Source organism: Apostichopus japonicus, chromosome 16 (genome assembly GCF_037975245.1).
Source record: "Apostichopus japonicus isolate 1M-3 chromosome 16, ASM3797524v1, whole genome shotgun sequence".
Lineage (NCBI taxonomy): Eukaryota > Metazoa > Echinodermata > Holothuroidea > Aspidochirotida > Stichopodidae > Apostichopus > Apostichopus japonicus.
The window spans coordinates 3,310,187-3,333,386 of NC_092576.1; the positions used below are offsets into that span (position 1 = coordinate 3,310,187).

The 23,200-nt window shown below is 36.4% G+C and overlaps 2 protein-coding genes across 2 annotated transcripts in view; one reads left to right on the plus strand and one right to left on the minus strand.

The window, feature by feature from the left end:
• The window catches only part of LOC139982444 (epithelial sodium channel subunit beta-like), a 131,071-nt gene that overhangs the window by 77,498 nt on the left and 30,373 nt on the right, over positions 1 to 23,200 (minus strand). The window lies entirely within an intron of this gene.
• The window catches only part of LOC139983725 (uncharacterized), a 37,672-nt gene continuing 16,079 nt past the window's right edge, over positions 1,608 to 23,200 (plus strand). The window contains exons 1-7 of the mRNA XM_071997457.1: positions 1,608 to 1,894; positions 2,532 to 4,048; positions 13,810 to 14,015; positions 15,074 to 15,150; positions 15,988 to 16,043; positions 16,822 to 16,941; positions 19,222 to 19,427. Coding sequence (XP_071853558.1) covers positions 1,654 to 1,894; positions 2,532 to 4,048; positions 13,810 to 14,015; positions 15,074 to 15,150; positions 15,988 to 16,043; positions 16,822 to 16,941; positions 19,222 to 19,427 — 2,423 coding nt within the window. The 5' untranslated portion in view covers positions 1,608 to 1,653. The remainder of the gene's footprint in view (positions 1,895 to 2,531; positions 4,049 to 13,809; positions 14,016 to 15,073; positions 15,151 to 15,987; positions 16,044 to 16,821; positions 16,942 to 19,221; positions 19,428 to 23,200) is intronic.

Below are 23,200 nucleotides of genomic sequence, written 5' to 3' on the forward strand. Positions count from 1 at the left end.
ATTTAAAGGGTCATGAATGTAAACTGCGGATTAAGATTCATGAAGATTTTGATATTAAAGTTTTGTTTTTATAATTCATGAGCGGTCTAAGTTTAATGATGATATTGTTAGGTACTTTGAAAGACCAGGAACGGAGCAAATAACAAGTAAGAACTTAGAATGCTTAACAAAAGTCATTCCGAAATGTCTAGGGAGTTACGTAAAGCTTTAAATTCATCTTCTTTGGAAATAGTATCAAGATATTCATTAATAGCGAACATTTTAATTTATACGATGATATCATTCGACTCTATAATTTATAAAGCACCAGAAAACTAGACGTATTAGATTGGTGGTATTATTTTTTGCTTTCATGACGTGGCTGACCTATACTAGGCCATATCTGTTAAAATTGAAAGACATTAAACGATACAGCGATATTTATAACTCAGTATAAATAACTGATAAAATTGTTACCCTCTTAAACAATTGAAGCATTCACCTTCACGTCTAAAATTAAATATTAATCGAAGTTGTAATATACGCAGTCAGACGACTAACTGAGTCTGTAGTAGTAAGAAACAACGTCTATTTTATTTCATCGGTTATCAATGCAAAGAGGAGACAATGGGACATTACCCATTTCATGGTATTTATATCCTGTTTTCCATTGATGAAAGATTCAACAAATTCTTGTACTAACCTTTAGAGGGTCCATTGCTTTTCTTCTGATTTTCATAATTAATTTAAAAAAAAGTGATTTAACTGGACCATATAACGGAACATATAACTTGTGATATACCACATTTCTTGTTAGCCTAATGAATAAGAACGTGTTGCGTAGAACAGTACAAAGAAGTACGATGAGCATTTACTATAAATGGTTAACCTCAAACTGCAAGAAGCTCAAAAGGAATCAAACATATTTAATATAACAAGACATTGTTATGTTACTTTAACAATACGGTACAACGAAGTTTATCACGAGCCATTTGGAAAACCTATTGATAAGGATAAACTGTGTAAAATATAAAACCCGAGTAGATCTGTTCGACTAGTGCAAATATGAAATTTGAGTTTAGCTCTTGAAGTGATCGTGCCGTGTGCAGATATCATATGACCAAACGTTAAGAGACGCCATTTTGATCTGAACAGTGCATATAGCACAGTGCGTATCACGGAGAGGAAGACCACTCCTTCGATATAGACAGTAAATTAATTATTTTAACTTTATGATGAGCATAAGTTTGTGACCTACTTTCCAGATATTTTCTATTAACACCGGTTTAACAAATCATGGTCCAGGTAAGGCATTTTCTTTTAATCGTGTAGCAACCTCAATCATTATGAAATAATCTCTAAAATATTTTCCAGCATTGCTTAATTTTATCCAACGTTAGTGACTTACGTCATTTGCAATGATTTCGTCTTGATTATCGGCACATCATATTTTCCTTAACGTTCCTTCAAGTTTTATACCACCATTATGAGAGATTCAAAACACAAGATTGCAATTTTCAATCATTAGATTGGAGTTTCTTATTAACAGAAAATTGTTCAATATAGTTATTAACCCCATATAGAATGGTGATAATCAGGTCTTTTTGCAGAGTTATGAATTATATTTCATGTTTTCGTTTTTATTTGAAACATTACACAGATTCATGATAAAAGATGGGAAATAAAAGTTCAAAGAAGAAAGGAGGGAAGACTAAAAGTCAGTCAACGAAGAATCCTACTTTGACGTCACAAACATCCCACCAGGGTAACGTGACGTCAGCCGCTCAACCAGCAAAGACCGAAGAAGATTTTCAAGCATTCAGAAGAACTCCATCTTTGTCGGCTAGCAACGAGGATCCATCAGAGAAAGAATCAGTAATTGTTGAAGATACGGCGGAACCACAGACTTTGGAAGGTACAGTATGCTTTTCTTTCTATTTCAAACTTGTGTACGAACAACGTTAATACTTAATTATTATATTAAGCATATCATTATGTTACGATAAATTCTGATACTTATTTTGCTTTGCTTGCTTCTTTAATGTGGAAGTACACATGTATTTATGTTTACTTTCAGAGCATTAGTCGAAAAGAACGGAACAATATTTGCAACCTGTACCCTCCTCACTCCTTACTTTATAGTATTCCCCAGCACAACCATCATCCTCCCCCACACCCCACCCCCACTCGCCAAAAAAGAAATCAGAACAGAACTGGACTAAACTATCAAATATAATTAAATTTCAGTTCGTAAACAAATAACGATTACATTCTGTATTTCTGAAAAAAAAGCAAGTTACACTTCAATAATTTCTAACCAAGTTCTATATACTCGCCGATTGACGAATGCTCTAAGTATATAATTTACGATTTTGTACTGCTTTTTGCATCTTTTACCGATGTTCTCTTCATTAACTTACACATGCATTGTCAGATTTCTTCCTTAAGAATTGGTGTCTGAAGTAGGAAGCGTATTTCACCTTTACAAAGCTGATAATAATAGTCCCTACTATGGAAATAACTCAATATTTATTCTCCTCGTTTTCTTACAGATAAGAAACAAATACTGATAAAAGCTTTGAAGAAGAAATATAAAGTCCTTTATAACGGAGTAAAACCTATTCCTTATATCAAAGAAAGACTTTATTGTGTAGACAATGTCTTTGTAGAGAGTGGTGTAATTGCGTCGATTGGAGGAGCCGCGTCGTATGATAAAGCTATACAATGGGAACGTTTAGAATCATACAAAAACATTTTCACCGATTCTCGTATGAGATCTAACAGACGTATCGTAGAAGGAGAACCAGGGTATGGCAAATCGACTCTTACGCTGCAGCTAGCTTATGACTGGTGTAATGGTGTTCCGGACTCCCCTCTCTATGACGTAGAGATTCTAATCCTACTTAAACTGAGACAGATGGGTAATGTGACGTCCATATATAAAGCAATCAAATTGTATCTAATACCTGACGAAAGAAGAATCAAGATAAGAGACATTAGGGAAATAATAGAGAGTTGTAGGTCAGTTGCATTTCAGTTAGATGGTTATGATGAATACCCAGAGAAGGACAAAGAAAATGACGTGGGACGTATCATGATGTTACAGATGTTTCCTGAGTATGATGTTACCTTGACAACTAGGTACTTACCAAACGAATATGATAAATCCAAAACAAACCGATTTAAATTAACTGGGTTTGATGACGCTGCCCGTGATGAGTACATCAGAAAGGCTGTCTGTGGAAATAATGAGAAGGCTGTTGCTAAAGTCAAGAAAGGTCTCAAGGAAAACGTCATTCTTGATGACCTCTGCCAGGTTCCTCTCTTCTTTTCTATGTTTTCTCACATGACACACGAAAGGGAAGATTTTCAGAAATTCAAATCTGTTACTGATTTCTTTCGCTACATGATGGGATGTTTCCACCATCACACAAGAAACAAATCGGAAGAATACAACGTTGAAAGATACGCAACAATGTTCGAAGCTAATCACGAGGAACTTAGTAAAGTAGCTTTCGAAGGACTCAGCAAAGAGAATCAACAGATTGTCTGGGAGAAAGTGTCGCTGATCAAACGACTCGGTGAAGGCTTCTATAATCATCACATACGCGTTGGTATTTTAGTAGAGGAGGAGGTCTTTGTTATTACAGATGGACCAGATACTCCCGGTAAGAACATCAAGACCAAGACTGAGGTCAGTTTTTACCATAAAATATTCTGTGAATGGTTCGCCTCATTTCATGTGACGGGTATCGCTGCAGGTGTGAAAGATCCAGCTGAACTAGAACCGAGTCTCCGTAAGATGGATCCATTTGACCTCCAGTACGTCTTTCGATTTGCTTGTGGACTAAACTCTGGAGCTGGAAGTAATATCATCGAATACTTGAAGAGCAAGAAAGGTGGTGATAAGTTTGCCATTCTTTGTATCCTGGAACAAAGTGGAAAGTTTGATGGCATCATGGAGACTGTTAAAGAGCTGTGTTCTAAGCAACTAGCAATCAGAGCGGATGACACCAAGTTACTCCAGAGGTCGACCATTCAACTCCTGCAGATAGCATCAAGTCATGACGTAAGTATTAAATAGTATAATACCGTAGGTAGTTGTAACATATCTGTGTGTTGATGTGTCCATTCACTGTACGGACAATATATTGCAACTACCCCCTCCCTTCCCCTCCCTCTAGCTTAGAAACAAATGCAGGTCGGTATATTAGCAATGGTTTTTAACATCGTCAAAATTTGTGACTACTTCAGAATAAATAGCTCTACACAAGCTTATGCGATTTTTTTCATACATTTTTGACAATTAAGCATGATTTAATTGTAACCGTTTTGGGAAACCCACAAGCTTTAAGAGATGTTAAACCCCTCATGGGCGTCATTAAATTGTGACGATTCAGGGCCTTTTACACTCCCTAAAATTCTATACAATAGAAAGTCCCATGTTTCGCCATAACTTGAAATCTTCCCGAAGGCTCAAAGCCGCTGATACTATACAGTTAGAACAGTTGGACAATCATGTAGTCCATTGTTACTATCCTGATACCTCCTAGTCTGTACAACTTTCATATCTTTATATCAGTTTATATAATATTTTTCAATATGTTTGAAACAAGTAAACAGTCAAATGTTTTGATCAAATGTTGACAGAATATTTTGGCATAAAACGTTCGTGATATCGAAATTTTTGAATAACACAATAACAATTTGACAATATATGGATAGAGAGAGAATCGAAATTTTATGAAAGGAAAGTCTAAAATTTGACTTATCATATATCTGCCTTTTCATTTTCACTATAGGGGTAACAAAATAAAGATTTTTCTTCGGAACGATTCCCATTTTGTCAAATCTTCCTACAGTATCGTCTAATTATCATACCTTGCCTATAAATAGAAACTGATATAATTAACGTCTTTATATAAGCAAATATATTCCAGCCAATTGAGTCAATATTTGAATATACACTGTGTGCAGAACCTAACTCAAGCAAGGCGGTCGCGCGTGTTCAAATCTAAACCGGAATTGTCTAAACAGAGAAGTCTTAATTTATCATGGTGGACATTTTCCTAAAGCCAACTCTAGCCGTGGCTTCAAACGGTTTATTCAGATACTGTAAATATACAATTTGGGCTATCGATGCTAGATGATTAAATCCGCCGTATTGAGGGGGGGGGGGGGGATTAAATATACAATTTGGGCTATCGATGCTAGATGATTAAATCCGCCGTATTGAGGGGGGGGGGGATTGGATAGAGGTTGTTGCGTAGGGGGAGTAGTAGGGAGGGCCCCAGATCGCACCCGGGCAATCACACGTTGTAACATACCGAGATTTCCCTATAACTTAGATGTAGCCACCAAAGATCTCATCCAGGTCATCCCAACTTGTGATGTACCCACACGAGTAAGATGTAGCCACCAAAGATCTCACCCGAGCAACTTGGGACGTACCCAGATTCCCTATTATAAGAAATAGCCATTAAAGATCGCGCAAAATCCAAGGGCATTCCCAACCATAACTGGATGTCTGATGATATTTATCTATATTTATTGTTTGCCCACCAGTACGGTACCTTAATGAGATCGCCCTTTATAGTATACACTGGGCATGCCTTTTGATATTTGAGATCGTTCATACTAATGAGCAAGAAAGGATCGTGTATCATATTATGGGATATAGTTTAGATGCATTGCTTGGACGTGCGATATCAATTTCTCACCGGGCAATCCCACTTTGTAACGTACCAAAAGAACTTACGTAACGGTCAAGCGGAACTAAAAAATAGCGCTTATCGGGAATGTTGGATGTATCTAGAATGATACCATACATTGGAACCAAGGTCATTCAAGATGAAAGAGATTGATCGAATTTCTTTTTAGGGCCATGCACCCAATATTCCAGAATGAGCAGGTTCTCTTAGTAGTTAAACATACAATCTGTGTCTTTGTGTCTATTTTGTATTGATTTGTTTTTACCGGTTTTCATAACGTGCATATACACTAAGGAAGATATTTTTCTCCACTTTGGTTTTATTCACGGTAAGAAGGCTCATATATATAGGAAGGAGATGTACTAAACTTGCATGCGTTGAAATGTTTGTCTTTGGCTTTTATTTATTATTTTATTTTTGCCCCATTTTAATAACACGCAAAGTCGTTAAGTCGCCACTAGATAGGAGCTTCATTTCGTCATGACGGACTGGTTATGTCATAAGGAGGGTAAAGTGCATTGTATAGAGCACACCTTTTACTGTGCGAAACCGAACACAAAATGAATGACTCAAACAGCAAAGAGCACACTGTGGGCAACAGAGAGTCGTTTATTATGGGTAATTGAGCACATGCTCATAGTAGAATAAAGCGATTGGTATATATGACAGTGTGTGCGCGTATTTTATACAGGCATAGTGTACACGTATGATACAATGGTACGTACGTGATGGTACCTAGGTCACAGCTATATTATAAATAATAATAATGATGACGGTGACGGTGACGATGACGACGACGATGGTGATAATCAGCAGTTATTTTTACGACGCTTAAGCGAACATATATGTGGGATAAGCCCGGAAGGACTTATGGTTTACAACTTACACGTTGGGTGGCTTCCAATTCAACATTTTAACAAATTTGGAATCTTTTCAATTTAGAAGTCAGTTAAGATGGGAAAACCGTAGATTGCTCTTGGATGACAAAATCACCTTACTATGACCCGGCCGGGTATCGGACCCGAACATCCCGATTGCTAAGCCCCATTGCTTCAATTGCCACCGCCTTAGTCCACGCACGGCCACAGCACCGTGGCCTTGCGTATAGTTCATATTGATAGAGTGAACGGTAGATATGTTAATGTGTATTATCCAAAAACGACTGGGTGCATAAGGGGAAATACAACAATTGTATGTCATAATACAATACGAACCAGCCCGCGGAGTCCATTGCAAATTTACCAGAAGCTCAGTATCATTGTATAGTATATGTTAATGCAGTTATTACAGGGATGCTACACTGGCGATCTGTGGGTTTAGCAACTACTCCCTTGTACTGGGAATGTACTTACAACATCATAACTCAAGTAAATGATGGTCACATTCTTCATTCATATTCAGACTTTTAAATGATGATCGCAAGTTGCTATTTATTGTGCAAATTTGGTGTACTAGAATGGTGAGATAAGGGCGTATTGGATTATGCCATGATTAAATTAAGTAGGTTTACATTTCCTTTAACGGTAATTACGGCACAAGTAAAGTATCGCTTGGAAGCATATCTCAAGTACGTCATCTTGACAACTTAAACCAATGGACGGAAGGTGTCACATTGATAATCGAGTACTCATTATTCACATAGCTTCAGCCAATGTGGTGTGACATCTTTATATGCAATACAGTTGTCTAAAAAAATATCCTTATGGCTGGGCAATGATTCAAGGGACATTTCTGGTGTTTTATTGTAGTAGATTAATAAAGATTAAAAATAAATAGATCAAAAGTACTGTTCATTTGGACTCAAGATCACAGATGAGATCTAATCAAGAGATATTGTGAGAGTGTAAAATCGGTGTACGTTACCTTAACAGATGTAACCAGCCCTCCCCTAACACACACAGTCCTCTACTGTGTTGCTTTGATTCTGTGTAACCTGATAGTTGCTAATTACCATCATCAGCGGTAGGGATATTTAGTTGGTGACGTCAGTTAGTATTCAATGTAATGCGGAAACACTTTTAGATTGAAAGACAAACACTGACGTATTGTTCCTTCTTCAACAATGTCGGTACGATGCAGGAGTCAAAATTAATCCTATCAATGGCTCTTATCTGTTTTTTATCAGCGTATCCCACCCTATCCCTATTGAATATTGCTACTCTCTCAACTCCTCTACTTCAAAAGGCACAAAAAATAACAGAAGTTTCTACAAGTTTTCTAAATAGCGCCACCATTTATGTTCAAACTTTGAACCAACAAAACAATGCACTACATCGAGCGCTTACTCCAGAGCCTAGCCACATACGTTTACGGCTCAGGCGTAGTACTAGCCGGAATTATATATTCAACCTTCGGAAGGTGAATTATCTTTGGTACTAGTAATAGTACTATACTCTTAACAATATCTCCTCCTCCATTCCCGCCAGTAAGGTGCCGTAAAACTATAAATAATTAGGTCTACTTGTCGGCTATTTAAGTATTCGATTGATTCTATGCGTAAAATGAAGGTAAGTAAGCATATAGTGTAGGCCTAGTCTAATTAGCCTATGCGAAGTTATCCCAGTAAGTGAAATTGGAAATAAGTCAAACGTACTTTAGCCGTTATTACCTACTTCTTACTCTTGTCTGAGGCTAGGACGGAGACCTAACATGTGTTAGGCATAGCCACCGGCAGGTTAACTGCCAAATGTCATCTCATTGATGCTAAGCCAGCTTAGAGTTACAGACTACGATATCGAGAATTGCAAAGGGTAGGCCTAACGTTAGCTACGGTATGCAGAGTGGGAAGCCTAAGTTCAAAACTTAAAAATTACATCAGAGAACGACCCGATATTGTGCGTTCTGTAACTTGTAAGTGTTAGTTGTTACTTTGTTTAGTGTTATTACTAGGCCCTAGTATTACTAATAGACGCACCTTCGTAATTGACGCACCTTCAAATAATACTTCTACTGTTACGTTGTGGTGCTCCGGCTCAATTAGTTCAGGGCTCCATTATTATATAAGGAGAATTAACAGCAGATAAGGAGAAACTCCAGACATAAATATAATTGTAGAATATAAGCTTTATTTATTCTGAGATGATATTGTTGCTGGAGTGCAGATCCAGAATAGTGTATACATCTGAACTACACTCTCTGAAGTCTGGAATGCTAGCCTTTTTTCATACTAAGTACTTTGCCTTTAGAGTGCCAATATGAGTGTATTGCGTTGCATTTATCGAGAATTTCAGGTTAAAGCAGTATATGTGGTGATTTCACTTACAGCAATTTAATTTCCTTATAACGGTTAAGATTGTTCCTTCTCATTTTGATGGTTTTATAGTTAGAGCAAAACAACATGAACACCTTGACCGGTACAACAAGATTGATTATTTTCTTGGCTGCAGCCTGCAGCACTGATTGTTTGCATTATTCACCCATCTAATAAAACTTAGGCTGAGCCTAGATACTATCATGGTACCTGTAGGCTGTAGGGGATCTATTGTGTCAAATATGTGTGTATCTTTCATCACCAGCGTGTAACTCACATTCTGAAAAAGGAAAAAATCTAAGAGAAATTAACCTATGTGAGATGCCAGGGAATATTTTATGTTAACATTTTGTGTTGCAGTCTTGAAGGCTCTCAGTTTTGATCTGTGATATAACATGATTCCTGTGTACAAAAACTGTGATACATCTTTACACTTGTAATTGTATAGCAACGTGAAGATTTAACATATCATTTTTCAATGTGATACCAGATAAGTAATTCCCTGAAAGGCATGACCATAACTTTATATATCTAGGCATTCCTAGCCTAGGCTACTTCAAAAATGTTTGCTCACTTTGGATTTTCTATGTCCCTTTTGTTTGTAGGCCTACTATTTATTATGTAAAGAGCAAAGCTAAAATGAGTTTGTTTCCTAGCCTAATACTATTAATATAGTAATCACTTTTTTATTTGATATATAATCAATATAGGTTCTAAGGCCTTCTCTTTCATTCTGTATCTTCACTCAGACCGCTTAGTACAGCCCATGCAGAGCCCAGGGAGACACACATTTCTTTCACAATATGCCACAATAGGCTATAGTTGATGTCATGTAGCCAGGCAGAGTATGGCAGTAGTATTAGGAAGACAAAACCTACCAATCTCTGCAGGTCTGTAGGCCTTAGTAGGCCTACATTACAAAGCAGTTGATAACACAAACATGTACGTAGAGTACTTTGGGGCTGAGGCTATAAGAGTTGGTAGGCCTACAGTTGGTGTATTTAACACCAAGAAATGTGTATCTTACATTTAAAGGATATTGCAGTCTACATGAAATGAATTTTGCATGAAGGTTTTGAATTGGGGAATTTGCACACAATAACAAGGCACTATTTATTTTCATTGAGAGTGTACAATTTAACACATAGTTCTGCATCTTGATATTTTGTGTGGTTTGCTCATTATTTCTAAATGTTTGGCCTATTCTTTCATGTTTTTGTTTCCTTTTCACTATTGTCAGTGGCGTAGCTAGGATTTTTTGAGTGGGGGGTCATGGGGGGGGGCTGTTCTTTCTTGTGGGGGGGCCGGAGGTTACTATCTGAGCGGAGCGCCACCTTGGTTGGCGTGGAGCGTACAGAGAAAATTTGAGATTTCAGCACCCCCCAGATCGCAGGAGATGGCACCTGTGAGGCAAAATAGCAACCAAAAAGATGTGCAACTTTGGTGACAGAAATGCACAAAAAAAATTTTCTCTTTCATGCTGACTGGCCTTGTCAACTCAGCCAGACTTTTAACTTGAGTGAAGTTGACATCAAAGGCGTACGGGACCATTTCAGTTTGGGGGGGGGGCAGAACTTTTTGTGCCCGAAAGTTCCCGTGGCACTATCTAAGCGGAGCGCCACCATCGGTTGGCGCGTAGCGAACAAGAAAATTTTTGGCACACAATGCCTCTCAGATTGCTGGAAACGGCACTTCTGAGGCCTTGCAAGTTGCATCTAAACATTCTTTATTTTATAATCTCACGTTTTAGAAATTTACAGTTCCCCAAAAATTTGGTAAATTAGAAGAAGAAAAAATGGTAACATCACTTTGAAGGGGAAAAATGGGACAGTATATTTTTTAAGCTGCTATATTTAGTTACCTTATTTATTATTTTAACACAGTACTCAGCTACCTCCAGAAAAACATTGTTCAATGACACGTAGGCGGGATAATGTCGCTGTGTCGGGTGAGACTGCAATTTGTCTCACAAAGAAGTATAAAATATAACAAAGAATATGATAAACCTGTACTTCTAGGCTTGTAGACACTCCCCCCCCCCACCATCCATGAAAAAGAAAATGTTTCTTTTATACACTTAGTCGGGGATATCCAGGTCAAGGGCGGCGGAAGCACTTTTAATCTGGGGGGCACCGACATCAAAGGGCACTTTGCAGAAATTCGATTGGAATGATGCAGCGTTATATTCAGTACCCTTTATAACTCTTATTGTATTATCTTATTTGTGTATACACATCACTCCATCAACGTCCCCCCCCCCCCCCCTCAAGGAAAATATGCATACTAGCACTGCAATATCCAATGCGCAAATTGGGAAACAAGGAACAAGTTTTCTTTTGAGACAAAATGAGGTGAAATCATGCTAGTTGCTAATGTAGGAATCTTCCGAATTAGAGTTTTTTTTTCTTGTTAATATCTTAACAAATTTTTTCCATTCGAAAATGCTTTGAGTTTGACTCACAGAAATTCGTTAAAAGTCACGGGCTTAGCCAGAATTTGCAAAGTTGTATGCACGGCTATCTGAGCGGAGCGCCACCATCGGTTGGCGCGGAGCGTACTTTTAGAAAATTTTTGGTTTTACAAACCCCTCAGATGGCCGGAAACGGCCTTTCCCGAGTGTTCATTCTGGTTCCCTGGCCTCTTGCTAACTTGAGGCACCTCAATTTTTATGTAGAAAAAAGGCACATTTCTAACCTGAGGAAAAGTGGGGGAGGGGCACGTGCCCCCTTTTTCCCCCCGGTTCCGCCGCCCTTGGTCCAGGTATACAATTGACTAGTTAGAAGAAAAAAAATTGATCGTGCAAAAAGCGTGGTAGCCCAGATGAACTGCGCTTACGGTGGTGTTACACGGAGATATTCGGGCATCATGATGCTAAATAAAGAAAATCATGGAATTATATATATATATATACTTATATATGTTGATACTAGATGAGACTAGTGGAACACTAGTCTCATATAGTGGAACACTAGTCTCATATATATATATATATAGTACATATATATATATATATTTCCAGAGGACAAGAAATTCGGGCAAAGGTCCTGAAAAATTCGGGCAGCCTAAGAGGAGAAAAAATATATATATATATATATATATATATTTTTCTCCTCTTAGGCTGCCCGAATTTTTCAGGACCTTTGCCCGAATTTCTTGTCCTCTGGAAATTTAGGGGGCAGTCTGCCCCCCCCTGCACCCCCCGCCTCATACGCCTATGGTTGGCATCATTTGTTGAAGGTGTCAAGGCCTTTCTCCCAACTCAAACCCCTGTGGGCTACCGGTAGGTTTGCAGGAAATGCCCACATGTGGACTTAAATAGCATTAGAGGAAGGGGATGGAAGACTAACACGCATCGATGTTTCGGTAATGGTCCACATTGGTGGCTCGGTGCTAATTAGGCCATTTATTGGGTTTCTTGAGGCAGCTGTCATCAGAATCTGGGTTTTTGTGCCAATCGATGACCGATAACATGTATTGGTAGATATCGATATCGCGCAGCACATGCACAAGGTTCGTGGTGTATGGTCGCAACTGTCGCATCGACCATTGCCATGCCATGCTGTATGACCATTCTCATGATTACTACAGATATTGTATTATTCTTATTCTGCCAGATGCAGACGAGAAAATTGTGTAACTCTATTTCCCAAATTATTGAACAAAAAATATTAGTGAATCCCACTGATGAGTTTTTTTTTTTTTTTTTTACATTTTTTTTTTTTACAATTTTTTTTACCCCATTCCCAGTGGGGGGGCCAGTGGGGGGCCAGCCGATTTCATGGGGGGCCCCGGCCCCCCCAGGCCCCCCGTAGCTACGCCACTGACTATTGTCATTATGATCAAGTAGGCTCGGCTTACTAGTTAACACTTAACTTTATGGTGATCATATTCTCCCGCAAGTTCCAGCTGAGAGACACATTGACATGTTGAACTCACCCCCCCCCCTTTCCCTTCTCTGCCTTGTGTTGATATCAGGGGTGAGCACCTAGATTGAAGGAAAGCATTTTGAAGAGGGTGTCTCAGATTTTTGGTTCTAGGTTTTCAAATACACAAGGTTACAGCACCTCAACCAGAAACAGGTATTTTTTCAAGATAAAAATCCAATGGCAAAACATTGAAGGTAGCTGAAAGGCTTAATATTAAATTTGGGGGACACTTTAACCTGGAGATGGCACATAAAATATGAGGACTGTCCCTGGTTATGACCACTAGTCACCTTAACTGACGTGCCTTAATTGGTTGGCTCCAACATACAAAACTACTACTTCAAGGGAAATTCTTACTCTAGAGTAAGTAAGAGTTTTACGTTTTTGAAGTAAAATTCTAAAATTTGGGTCTTCATACAAATAAATTAAGCAAAATGTAGAGAGGTGCCCAGGGCTGACAATGATGTCACCAACATCCAACACTTTATTTCTCCTTAAATACAAAGAAAGTTTGACTGTATTTTACTCTTGATGCCATGGCATAATTCATGCCCCCATATCATTCCCCAATATTTCCCCTGCCTCCAATTAATCCCAGATCCCCAGGTACCTATCGTTATGCCTGCTGTTAACTGATATCCAAACAGCTAACATGTCTCTCAGATTGGATTAAAGTGATAATTGTGCTTAACTAGTCATACACAGGCTCTCTAGAAGATAAGCAGTTTGCTAACAGTTTTATTTTATTTTAACTAGTCATATTCAGTTTATTTAAGTAGTTGCTCTTTTATATTTTATTTATTGTATTTTTTTTTTAATGTTGCCTTAATTGGTGTTTTGCGTTATATCATTCAAGTACGACAACATAATAGTTGGTGACAAGATATAAGACTGAACCAACACTAAATCCATATGTTTTATTTCCTTAATTTCTTCACTACAGATACCAATATGTGATCTGTTACTCCAGTATTCCTTCAATAAGGTCCAACATGGTGACATCCTGCTCAAATCTGGTCTTTGCTTGCCACCCCTCTCATCACTGGAGAAGATATTGATAAATGAGGGTGAGGGGAACCTCATTAGTGAGGATAACGTCATAGGACTATTGAACTATGGAAAACAGTCTGAGAAACTCAAAGAACTTTGGTGAGTAAATGAAAGAAAAACAAACTGAGTTGACATCAGTAATTAAACAGGTACTAATAATTAATTATGTTATATTGCTATGATGTCTTCCGACTGAGTTAGTTCTTGGGAAGTGATGCTTAATATAAGATGATAAAACCAGCTGATTGGTAGTCTAGGACACTTTTAATAATCAGAGACAAGTGGTGAGATCACAATCTGAATAATTATTTATTTAGGGATTGCTGTGGACCGGGATGGAAACAAAGTAAATCAAGTTATGCCTTCTTTAAATTGTGTGCATGCAAAATGACTTTATTACTAAACAGCATCATATCAAAACTGAACACATTTAACAGCTTAACAGTACTACTCCATCAGGACTTTACATATTTAAACTATTGACAAAGAAATAATAAATCAGTGATGGCTCTACTTAAATTGTATGTTGTATTGGCCTAAATATGCTAGGTATTCAAATATGGTGTACTGTACCTTTGGTCAAAATTCTTAAACGGTTTTTATTACATCCTACAAGGAAACTTTCCTCACTGGGACATTCAGTTATCTTGTGTGTTCCTTAAAAATGTCTGAGAACAATTTGGAGAGTAAAGACCTCCAGGAAAGTACTTTGTGAAAACTTCGAGCAAATATAGCGTGCAATGATGTAGGGCCTATACTGACTACCTTTAATTCTTTCCACTCACAGCAAAGGAATTGATAGTTAAACCTGGAAATGAAATACATAAGCACAATGTGTCCTTTTTTCATGTGCAATCACCACCGCCACCCCCCAGCCTTCCCCTCCCCAGCAACGTTACTTAAACGAAGAACCAATGGAGAGTGATAGGTTACCTCTCTGCTGTATCTACCTTTAATTTACTTGATTGACAACTATCTTGATATAACATTACTAGCTGTTGTGTTAATCACTAATGTTAATTATTGTCTACAACTGATGTTAATGTGTATAAATGAAATTAAATAGTTGGATAAAATAAATTAGTTAAATTGAAATTAAAGTGCATACTAATTAAAGTCATTTTATTGCTTTGTATTATTTTCCATCACTGTTACAGGTTCTTGAACTGTAAACTGCCTGAATTCATCAGACCTGGGATAATACCAGAAACAGCAAAATCAAGGCAGATTAAAGGTATTTTATATACAGGTCATGTAATCTCATTACAGATGAGAGATAAATGTTAAATAATACTTAGACTAGGATTCAACATTTTACCTGACTATCTTTTAATCAGTGTAACAATTCTCTGTATAAAGTAACAAATCTAATTCAAACATTTCCCTGGAGGTGACTTTCAATACCTCAAGGTCAATTGGAATAGGTACATTTTGTGTGTAACTGGGGTAATGATGAAGCCCTGTTACATAGTACGTCTTGTCAGTATTGTATTGGGTAATTTTCACTATTGTGGTGTGACAAGTTGCTGGGCTACGTTTTCCTTATTAACTTGAACCAGTCTTTTTCTCCCTTAATCAAATATGATCATAGCACTGATTGTCAATTAATGAAGTGCTCAATGTTGTCCTAACTAATTCAATGTATATTGCTATGAAAGAAATTTACTGCCATGAGAAACCAAGTCCACCAATTCATTGAATTTTTCAAAGAAAAACAAACTACTCAGTAGAGGCTTTCACATGAAGCTGAGGGAGCTTTTCATAAACATTCAAACATTCACATTCACTTCCTGCCCTCTCACCCCTCCCTCACATAATAACTCAATCCTTCATCATTATTGTTAAAATATTAAACAAAAAAGAAGCAATTATGTCCCAGTAATTGCTATTGTTTTGTACTCTTGCTTCCTGATAATGAATTGAAAGTAAAACTATACTTCCCAGGCAAGACTGGCAACATCCCAAAGTGATTGGCTAAATTAATGGTAAAACCAGGTTGCTAAGTTCATTCAATATATAATACAAATATGTTTTAAAGTGAATTGTATTTCTTTTATTCCTTTCCTCACAGTCCTGTGGCCGAGCCATGCCAGTCAACTTGATCTACAATCTGGTGAATGGAGGAAGGTTGGTGTTTCAACAAGCAGCATAATCTGAAAATTGAAGGAATATTATAATAAAATCAACCTCTAACTATATAGAAACAAATTAACAGAAGAAGATGAACATTAATGAGTGATATTGCTTTGTGAATCACTTCCTCTCTTTCCGAAGAACTCAAACCCACCCAACACTCTTCAGACACTCTTCAGTAGCTGTGAAATAATTAGGGTGATATTAATTAACAGTAGAAGATGAATATTAATGGGTGATATTGCTTTGTGAATCACTTCCTCTCCTTCCCAAGAACTTAAACCCACCCAACACTCTTCAGTCACTCTTCAGTAGCTGTGAAATAATTAGAGCGATATTAATGAACAGTAGAAGATGAATATTAATGAGTGATATTGCTTTGTGAATCACTTCCTCTCCTCCCAAGAACTTAAACCCACCCAATACTCTTCAGTCACTCTTCAGTAGCTGTGAAATAATTAGGGTGGCATTTGTTAACACATTTGATCATAAAGTGAAAGATAAGAAAATTGTCTAAGTCATTTCTCTTTTCATGGGTTTTCCGATGAAGAAGTTATAATTTGTTTATTCCTACATCTTATTGTTATCAGAAGTCTTTATTTTCCCTGAAATTGATGTAAGAAGTAATTCAATAAAACTGACAAGAGTTTCACCAAATATACCAGGACTGTCACAGATGAATGATTTATTGTTATGTAGAGTAGTATTACAACATCTGCTCTCATTATATCAGGATGTCTTAATAATAAATAAATATTCCTTAATTTCACAGGCTGATGACATCCAGACAATTAAATCGCTGTGTTCAGGGTTTGTGGCCATCGATAACAGGACCAGTGAGTCAGTACAGAGGTCAGTCATAGAGGTCCTGGTGAAAGCATCCAATCATGACGTAAGTACAACTTAAAGTGATATCGTGGAATGAACCAAATCTAAGTTTAACAAGTATTGTTAATGTTTTAACATCTTAAACTATATTGGGAACATTGTGTGAACTTGCACATGAATTTCACAAACAAATTAAAAATGAGTAATTAATACTAGTAATAACAAAGATAATGTCGTGAAGAGACTGGAGTAGTGACCTATAAAACCCTCGTTAATAGTTCATTAATTAAATCTTTCACTGTAGGTGAACAAAAGGTGACTCTGAAATTGAAACTTATAAATAAATAATAATAATCACAACAATAATACCTTACTAAAAGAATTGATGATATGACTGTTCCATCTCTCATGAATTATAAAAACCTCATGAAGACGGCATTAATTAGCAATTGATTAATTAATAAGCAGGTTTAATTATTAATGCTGTGTATCAGATGATAATTAGAAAGAACCTTAGATTAAATTGAACAAATAGCCATACACTGATATGTAAATAATCAATAAGATTATAGTTATAAACAATTAATGAAGACAATAAATTAATACTAAACATAACAAACAAGGAATCTGTTGAAGATTACAAAAACAAATATAAAATATAAACAAATTCAGACTGATTTAATAAGTGGTGTGATGCTTAATTGTTGAATTTTTAGGGTAATTTAATTAGAATCTCAGTTCATTAACTGGCATGCATTTCTCTAAGTTGATAAACTCTTTCCTGGTTAGTAATTCTGTGAAGTAGTTTAATTATGATGGAAGGTCTATATTAGTTTACATTCCATCATTCATGTAAACTATATTACAGAATAAATATAGCCAGATACAACAAGACTTAAATCAAATGAAGCCCATCAATTAAACCAAATAAAAATTGAATATGCTATAGACTTTACATAAAATGGTAATTTATAGCCAAAAAACAAAACATTTTCCCTGAAACATTAACAATGAGCTTCACAAAGACAAAAGACTATTGATTATATTAACTAGAATTAATGAACATTAAATAATTTGTAATCTAACATCTTATCCTACAATGGTCCTTTTCATGATACAAGAGAATAACATGAAATTAATAAATTAAAATAACCAGAAAATGATGAAGAGGATAATTTAAAAGAGGAACCACAAACATAGAAAAATATAACAACTCCTTAGGCCTGGATGATCTCTGAGTCTTCTGTGTTTCTAATTAATTAAACTAACTTTAATAACAGTTGAACTAAGAAAAAAATACAACACTAACATCCTGGTTGTTATTATGTTTGGATTCTAACTTAACACTTGTATGCCCCATCATTCCTATTCTATGCTCAATAAAGTTGACCACAATTAAACCCCTCAATCCCCACCCCCCCCGCAGTAATAAATACTGGCATCTTTAACTGACTGTAGCTATTAATTCATTCTTAAGTAATACTCTCTAACTGTGTCAAACAGTTATTGTTACTAGGTTTCTAACCTCTCCCCTACATCCACCATCATACATCCTGATTAATTAGAATGAATCTAAAATAACCAAACCTAAAACAATAGAACATCATCCCTGATACAAATACATGTAAATTTTACACCCTGCGTACACCCGGTCACATTTACCACCCCCTCGCTACCCTCCTCTTTTTCTGTATGTAATATTGCTATTAATTTAATCCTGCCTTAATCCCAGACAAAAGTAAGTATTAGCTTAAACAAACAAAAGGAATTTAAAACTACTGCATTCATTTGAGACCCATAGCAGTATAATTCCACCATTATGACCCTCTCCCCTCCCCCGCAACACTCCCCCATATCCCCATCTATTGTAATTAAACTAACCCTGGTTACACCTCAGCAAAAGAGAAAATTGAACACCTCTTAAAATTCAGGTTTCAATGTATTACAGCTTTGTTCTTTCCCTAAACTAGAATTACTTACAACTGAACTGTAAAATAACCCTTACTACTAACAGAATATGTTATACCCCCCACCTCACCCTTTCCCTGAACCACTGCACACCCTCCTGTTCCCCTTTTGTTCAATAATCTTACAACACTGTGTCTCTTTACATTAAAGTAATATATTAGTGTAAATGTGCACTGTAACAAAACACACCCCCTTTACACCAATTTGAATATTAAACTGGCCCCATTATACCCCTCTCTAACCCCCAGACCATTAGTACTTCATTAGTTATAAAAAAAAACAGTCAACTCATAAACATTATTGTAACATAATAAAAAATATTTATTATAATATGATATAATTATTAATATTTTATTTATTATTTACTTTCCTTCAGATTCCTGTATACTGTGTGGATCTAATCTATTCCTTTAACAAGGTTGATGAAGATGATATTACTCTCTACTCTGGTCTCTCTCTACCAATCATAACATCAATAGAGAGGATGAACATACAGACAGAGTATGGGAGAGAAATGAATAAACATGAAGTTAATGGAATATTAAACTATTTACAACACTCTCAAAGTTTCAAAGAACTGGCGTAAGTATAATTAATAAATATGTTAGTGATATTAATATTTAATATAATTACTAATTAATAATAATGATGTAAACAAGATAGGAATTATTAATATTGTTATTACTTAATAATTACTGAAGGTTTATTGATAGGTTTAGAGAATTGTAGGAGAATAACAAAGTAATGAAGAATGAATTGAATTAAGAAATAAACTAACAATGAAATAACAGTCATCAGGTGAGGAATATGATTAATAGGAGAGTAAAATAGAGACAAAATATACAGAAAAAGATTGATTTTAACAATAAGTTCTTCAGAAAAATTATGATTTTGAAATAATAGTTGTTATAAATTTGAAGATAGGAAGCTCTAGCCTAAACATAAATACAATAAATCTAAGTTAGGATGTAATCAGACCAAGATATGAAGAATCAATGATGTAAGATTCAAATACCATCATTTTAGATTAAAATAGATAAATTTGCCAAAAGTCAACCCAAAATAATAAACAAAACAAGCTTTGATCGTTTAGATTAATGGAAAACTTTTACAGGAGATTAAAAAAGAATCAAAACCAAAAAGACAATCAAGTTTGAATGTTGGAGCTCAATACTTTCCTCTTTATTATAATTGGTGCATATTGATGCTAAAGTTAAGAGAAACACAATGATATCAATTAAACAGTTTGTTATTGCCTTCATTCATCCATATGGCACCCCTCTCAACTATATTTGCCTAAGCTTTCCCTTATCCCCCTTCCTACCCCCCAACAACTACCTCTATGCAGGACCACGTACCCCATTTCCCTGATTTATGTTTATAGCACATGGGTTACCTTGTTAACAACACTCTTCACCCCCATACCCCACCCCCCTAATTCTCCTTCCATCACACAAATCTCATCCCTCCCATCTGATCAACAACATGTCTTCACCTCCTCCAATTCCCTTTGACCCCCACCCTCCCTGTGCAACATAATACTTGTGATGTGTGCATCTTATCAACTAACCCACATAACATTACAGTTAATCCCCACACAATAGAAACCAATAAAACATCAGTCTATATGTAAACAACATTCAAAAAATAGATTCTCATTTATCTCCAAATGCAGAACATACAAATATAAACCCTCCCTCCCTCCCCCCCCCCCCCTCCACACCAACAACTGACACTATCCTGGACCACTTGCCCCATTTTCATAATCTATGTTTATGGCATATATATAAATATATCGTTAACAATACTCTTCACACCCACGTCCACCTTTCACCCACACCCTTTGCCCACCCTCCCCTCCCTCATGCAACAAGACAGTGATGTAAGCATATTATTAACTAACATTACAGTAGTCTCCTTTCACCTACAAAACCACCTCACCACCCTACGATCCCCTCTGCCTCAACCCCCAAAACCCTTTTCACACCACATCTTCCCCACCACCCCTCCCTGCACCACCCCTCTCTGCACCTTCCCTCACTGCACAAACCCTCTCCACCACCCCACCCCCCTCCCCCAAACACACAAGGCCAATGAGCCTTATATTATCTATATATACTGTACATTGTGTTTTCAGTACATTACCATTTGCAAAAGCCAACTGTAAGTCCTAGACTCTACACTGTGTAGACATTCATCATATATCTGTACAGTAAACTATTTCTACTCTTTTTCTACTCAGACAGAACACATTTTCAATGCTAAAAGTCTATTGAAATTATTTCATCATTTTCTTCCTCAAGATGTACACTAATCTTTCCTATTACTGACACTTTCAATAGTTTAACATTTTCCTTTGTTCAACACCTGTCAATCAAATACTTGAACAATAGAATGAAAAGAAGTTGTGTTCAATAAAATAGACGCGCGCGCATGTCCTTTATATAACACCTGGAATCTACTGACAAACAAGTCCCTGGAGGTTGCTATGGATACATCTAAACACTGTCTGGTTTTAGGTTGTACTTTTTTTGAAGTCCCTTCTGCTTCATGATACACTGAGTGTGTATAATTCAATGGTATTTAAAGTTAAATAAGAAGGATAGAGAGAAAAATAGGCAATGTATGAAATAGATAAGAAAAGGAAACCAAAGGGAAAACAAGTTTATAGGAACAGTAAATAAAAATACAAATAAATTAGAGCAAATTGTGATCAATGTGTAACATATTTGACAGCTTAATAATTATATACATATTTATGTGTTAACTTATATATAATTTTTTTTCCTCTAAATTTGGGTATTTATTTTACTGCTATTATTTTACCATACTAAGAGTTCCAGGGATATCCCCCCCAAAAAACAAACATTCTTAGGAGCTATTGACACTGCCAGTGATAAAGCTGTTTACTTTTATGTACTGTGACTAGAATATAACCAACAAACATCACACTCTCTATGTATGTGTTTACCACTGCTGTTGTTCTTTGAGGGAAAGTGGTGAATGGAGTTGTGGGGTTACATGGGTATCAAGGGTGGGGGGGGGGGTGGAAGGTGGCATCAATATGTGGAAAAGGAAAGATTGACAATACACCATCATTAAAACCAACCGACCTGCAATGACCCAGCTCTACACTCTGCCCATCACCGAGAAAAAGTAATTAAGGGGTGGGGCGGGTGAATGAACCATAAAAAAAATAAAAATACTTTTTCTTAAACCAAAATATCTGAGAATGGTGAGGGTGGGGGATGTGGTGTTAATAGAATAATATGACACAGACCAACCTGTCAATTATTCACGGCTATGTTAATATTATTCTATATAATTATGAGTTGTATAATAGTCTAATGTGATTGAATCTGTGTTCTTTCTGATTGTATTTCAAAGTATCAATGTAGATCTTTCAGTGAAGTAACCTATTGTTCTTAATTACAGCCTTATGATTAGTAGTTGCTCATTTAATAATTTACTCTGTTAGTGGTTGTCTGTAGCTTATCTCACCCCTACATTCATGTATGATGTCTATAGTATTACTGAGGTTGAGTATTAGCTACAGTAGGAAAGTCTGGTTTGTGGGGTCCTGGGTGTGGTGGGGTGGGGGTATATTGAGAAGGCAGGTGAGATATAAAGAACTTCGCTATGATGGTGGACATACAATTAATGGATATCAGTCTATGTGATAGAAGAATAGCTACCAATTGTCAAATTACTTTAAAAATATAACATAAATTTGCATAAAACACTTTAATCAGATCAATAAAGCAGTACTTTAGACTTTATCACTTACATATTTGAAAAAAAGAAGATGAGGTGGAGAAAGTGTGCCTGGGGGGTGGGCGGGGGTGGGGTGGGGTGGGGTTGGGTAGAAAGAAGTAATGTTGGACACACTGAAGGCTTGTATGTCAGTACATTTACTGATTGTTTGAAGAGTCTTGTCAGATTATAAATATAGGGTCAGTGTTGGGAATCAGGATGTAGACTAGAAGATGATGTCCCACAATTTCTTTCAAGTACAGCTGGAAAATATTTGACATATTTGTTCATTAAGAAATGTTTAATTCCAGGAGCCACATTTATGTATATTATATTATTTTATGACTATTTTGCTGTAATACTCAACAGTTTTACATTGCCTCCACTAATAGTGAATGTTCTGTATAATACAAATCATAATGTTGTACTACTGTATGTAACCTGTAATATATTCTTGGAAGAATGATATTGTACAGTTAATATTGATATTGTACAGTAAGAATGGTATTGTTCCATTGCTCACATTTCTGGGGACAGTCTGCTGATATTATGTACTGTCCCTTGATTTTTTTGCCGTCCCAAAAACATCCTCACATTTGAAA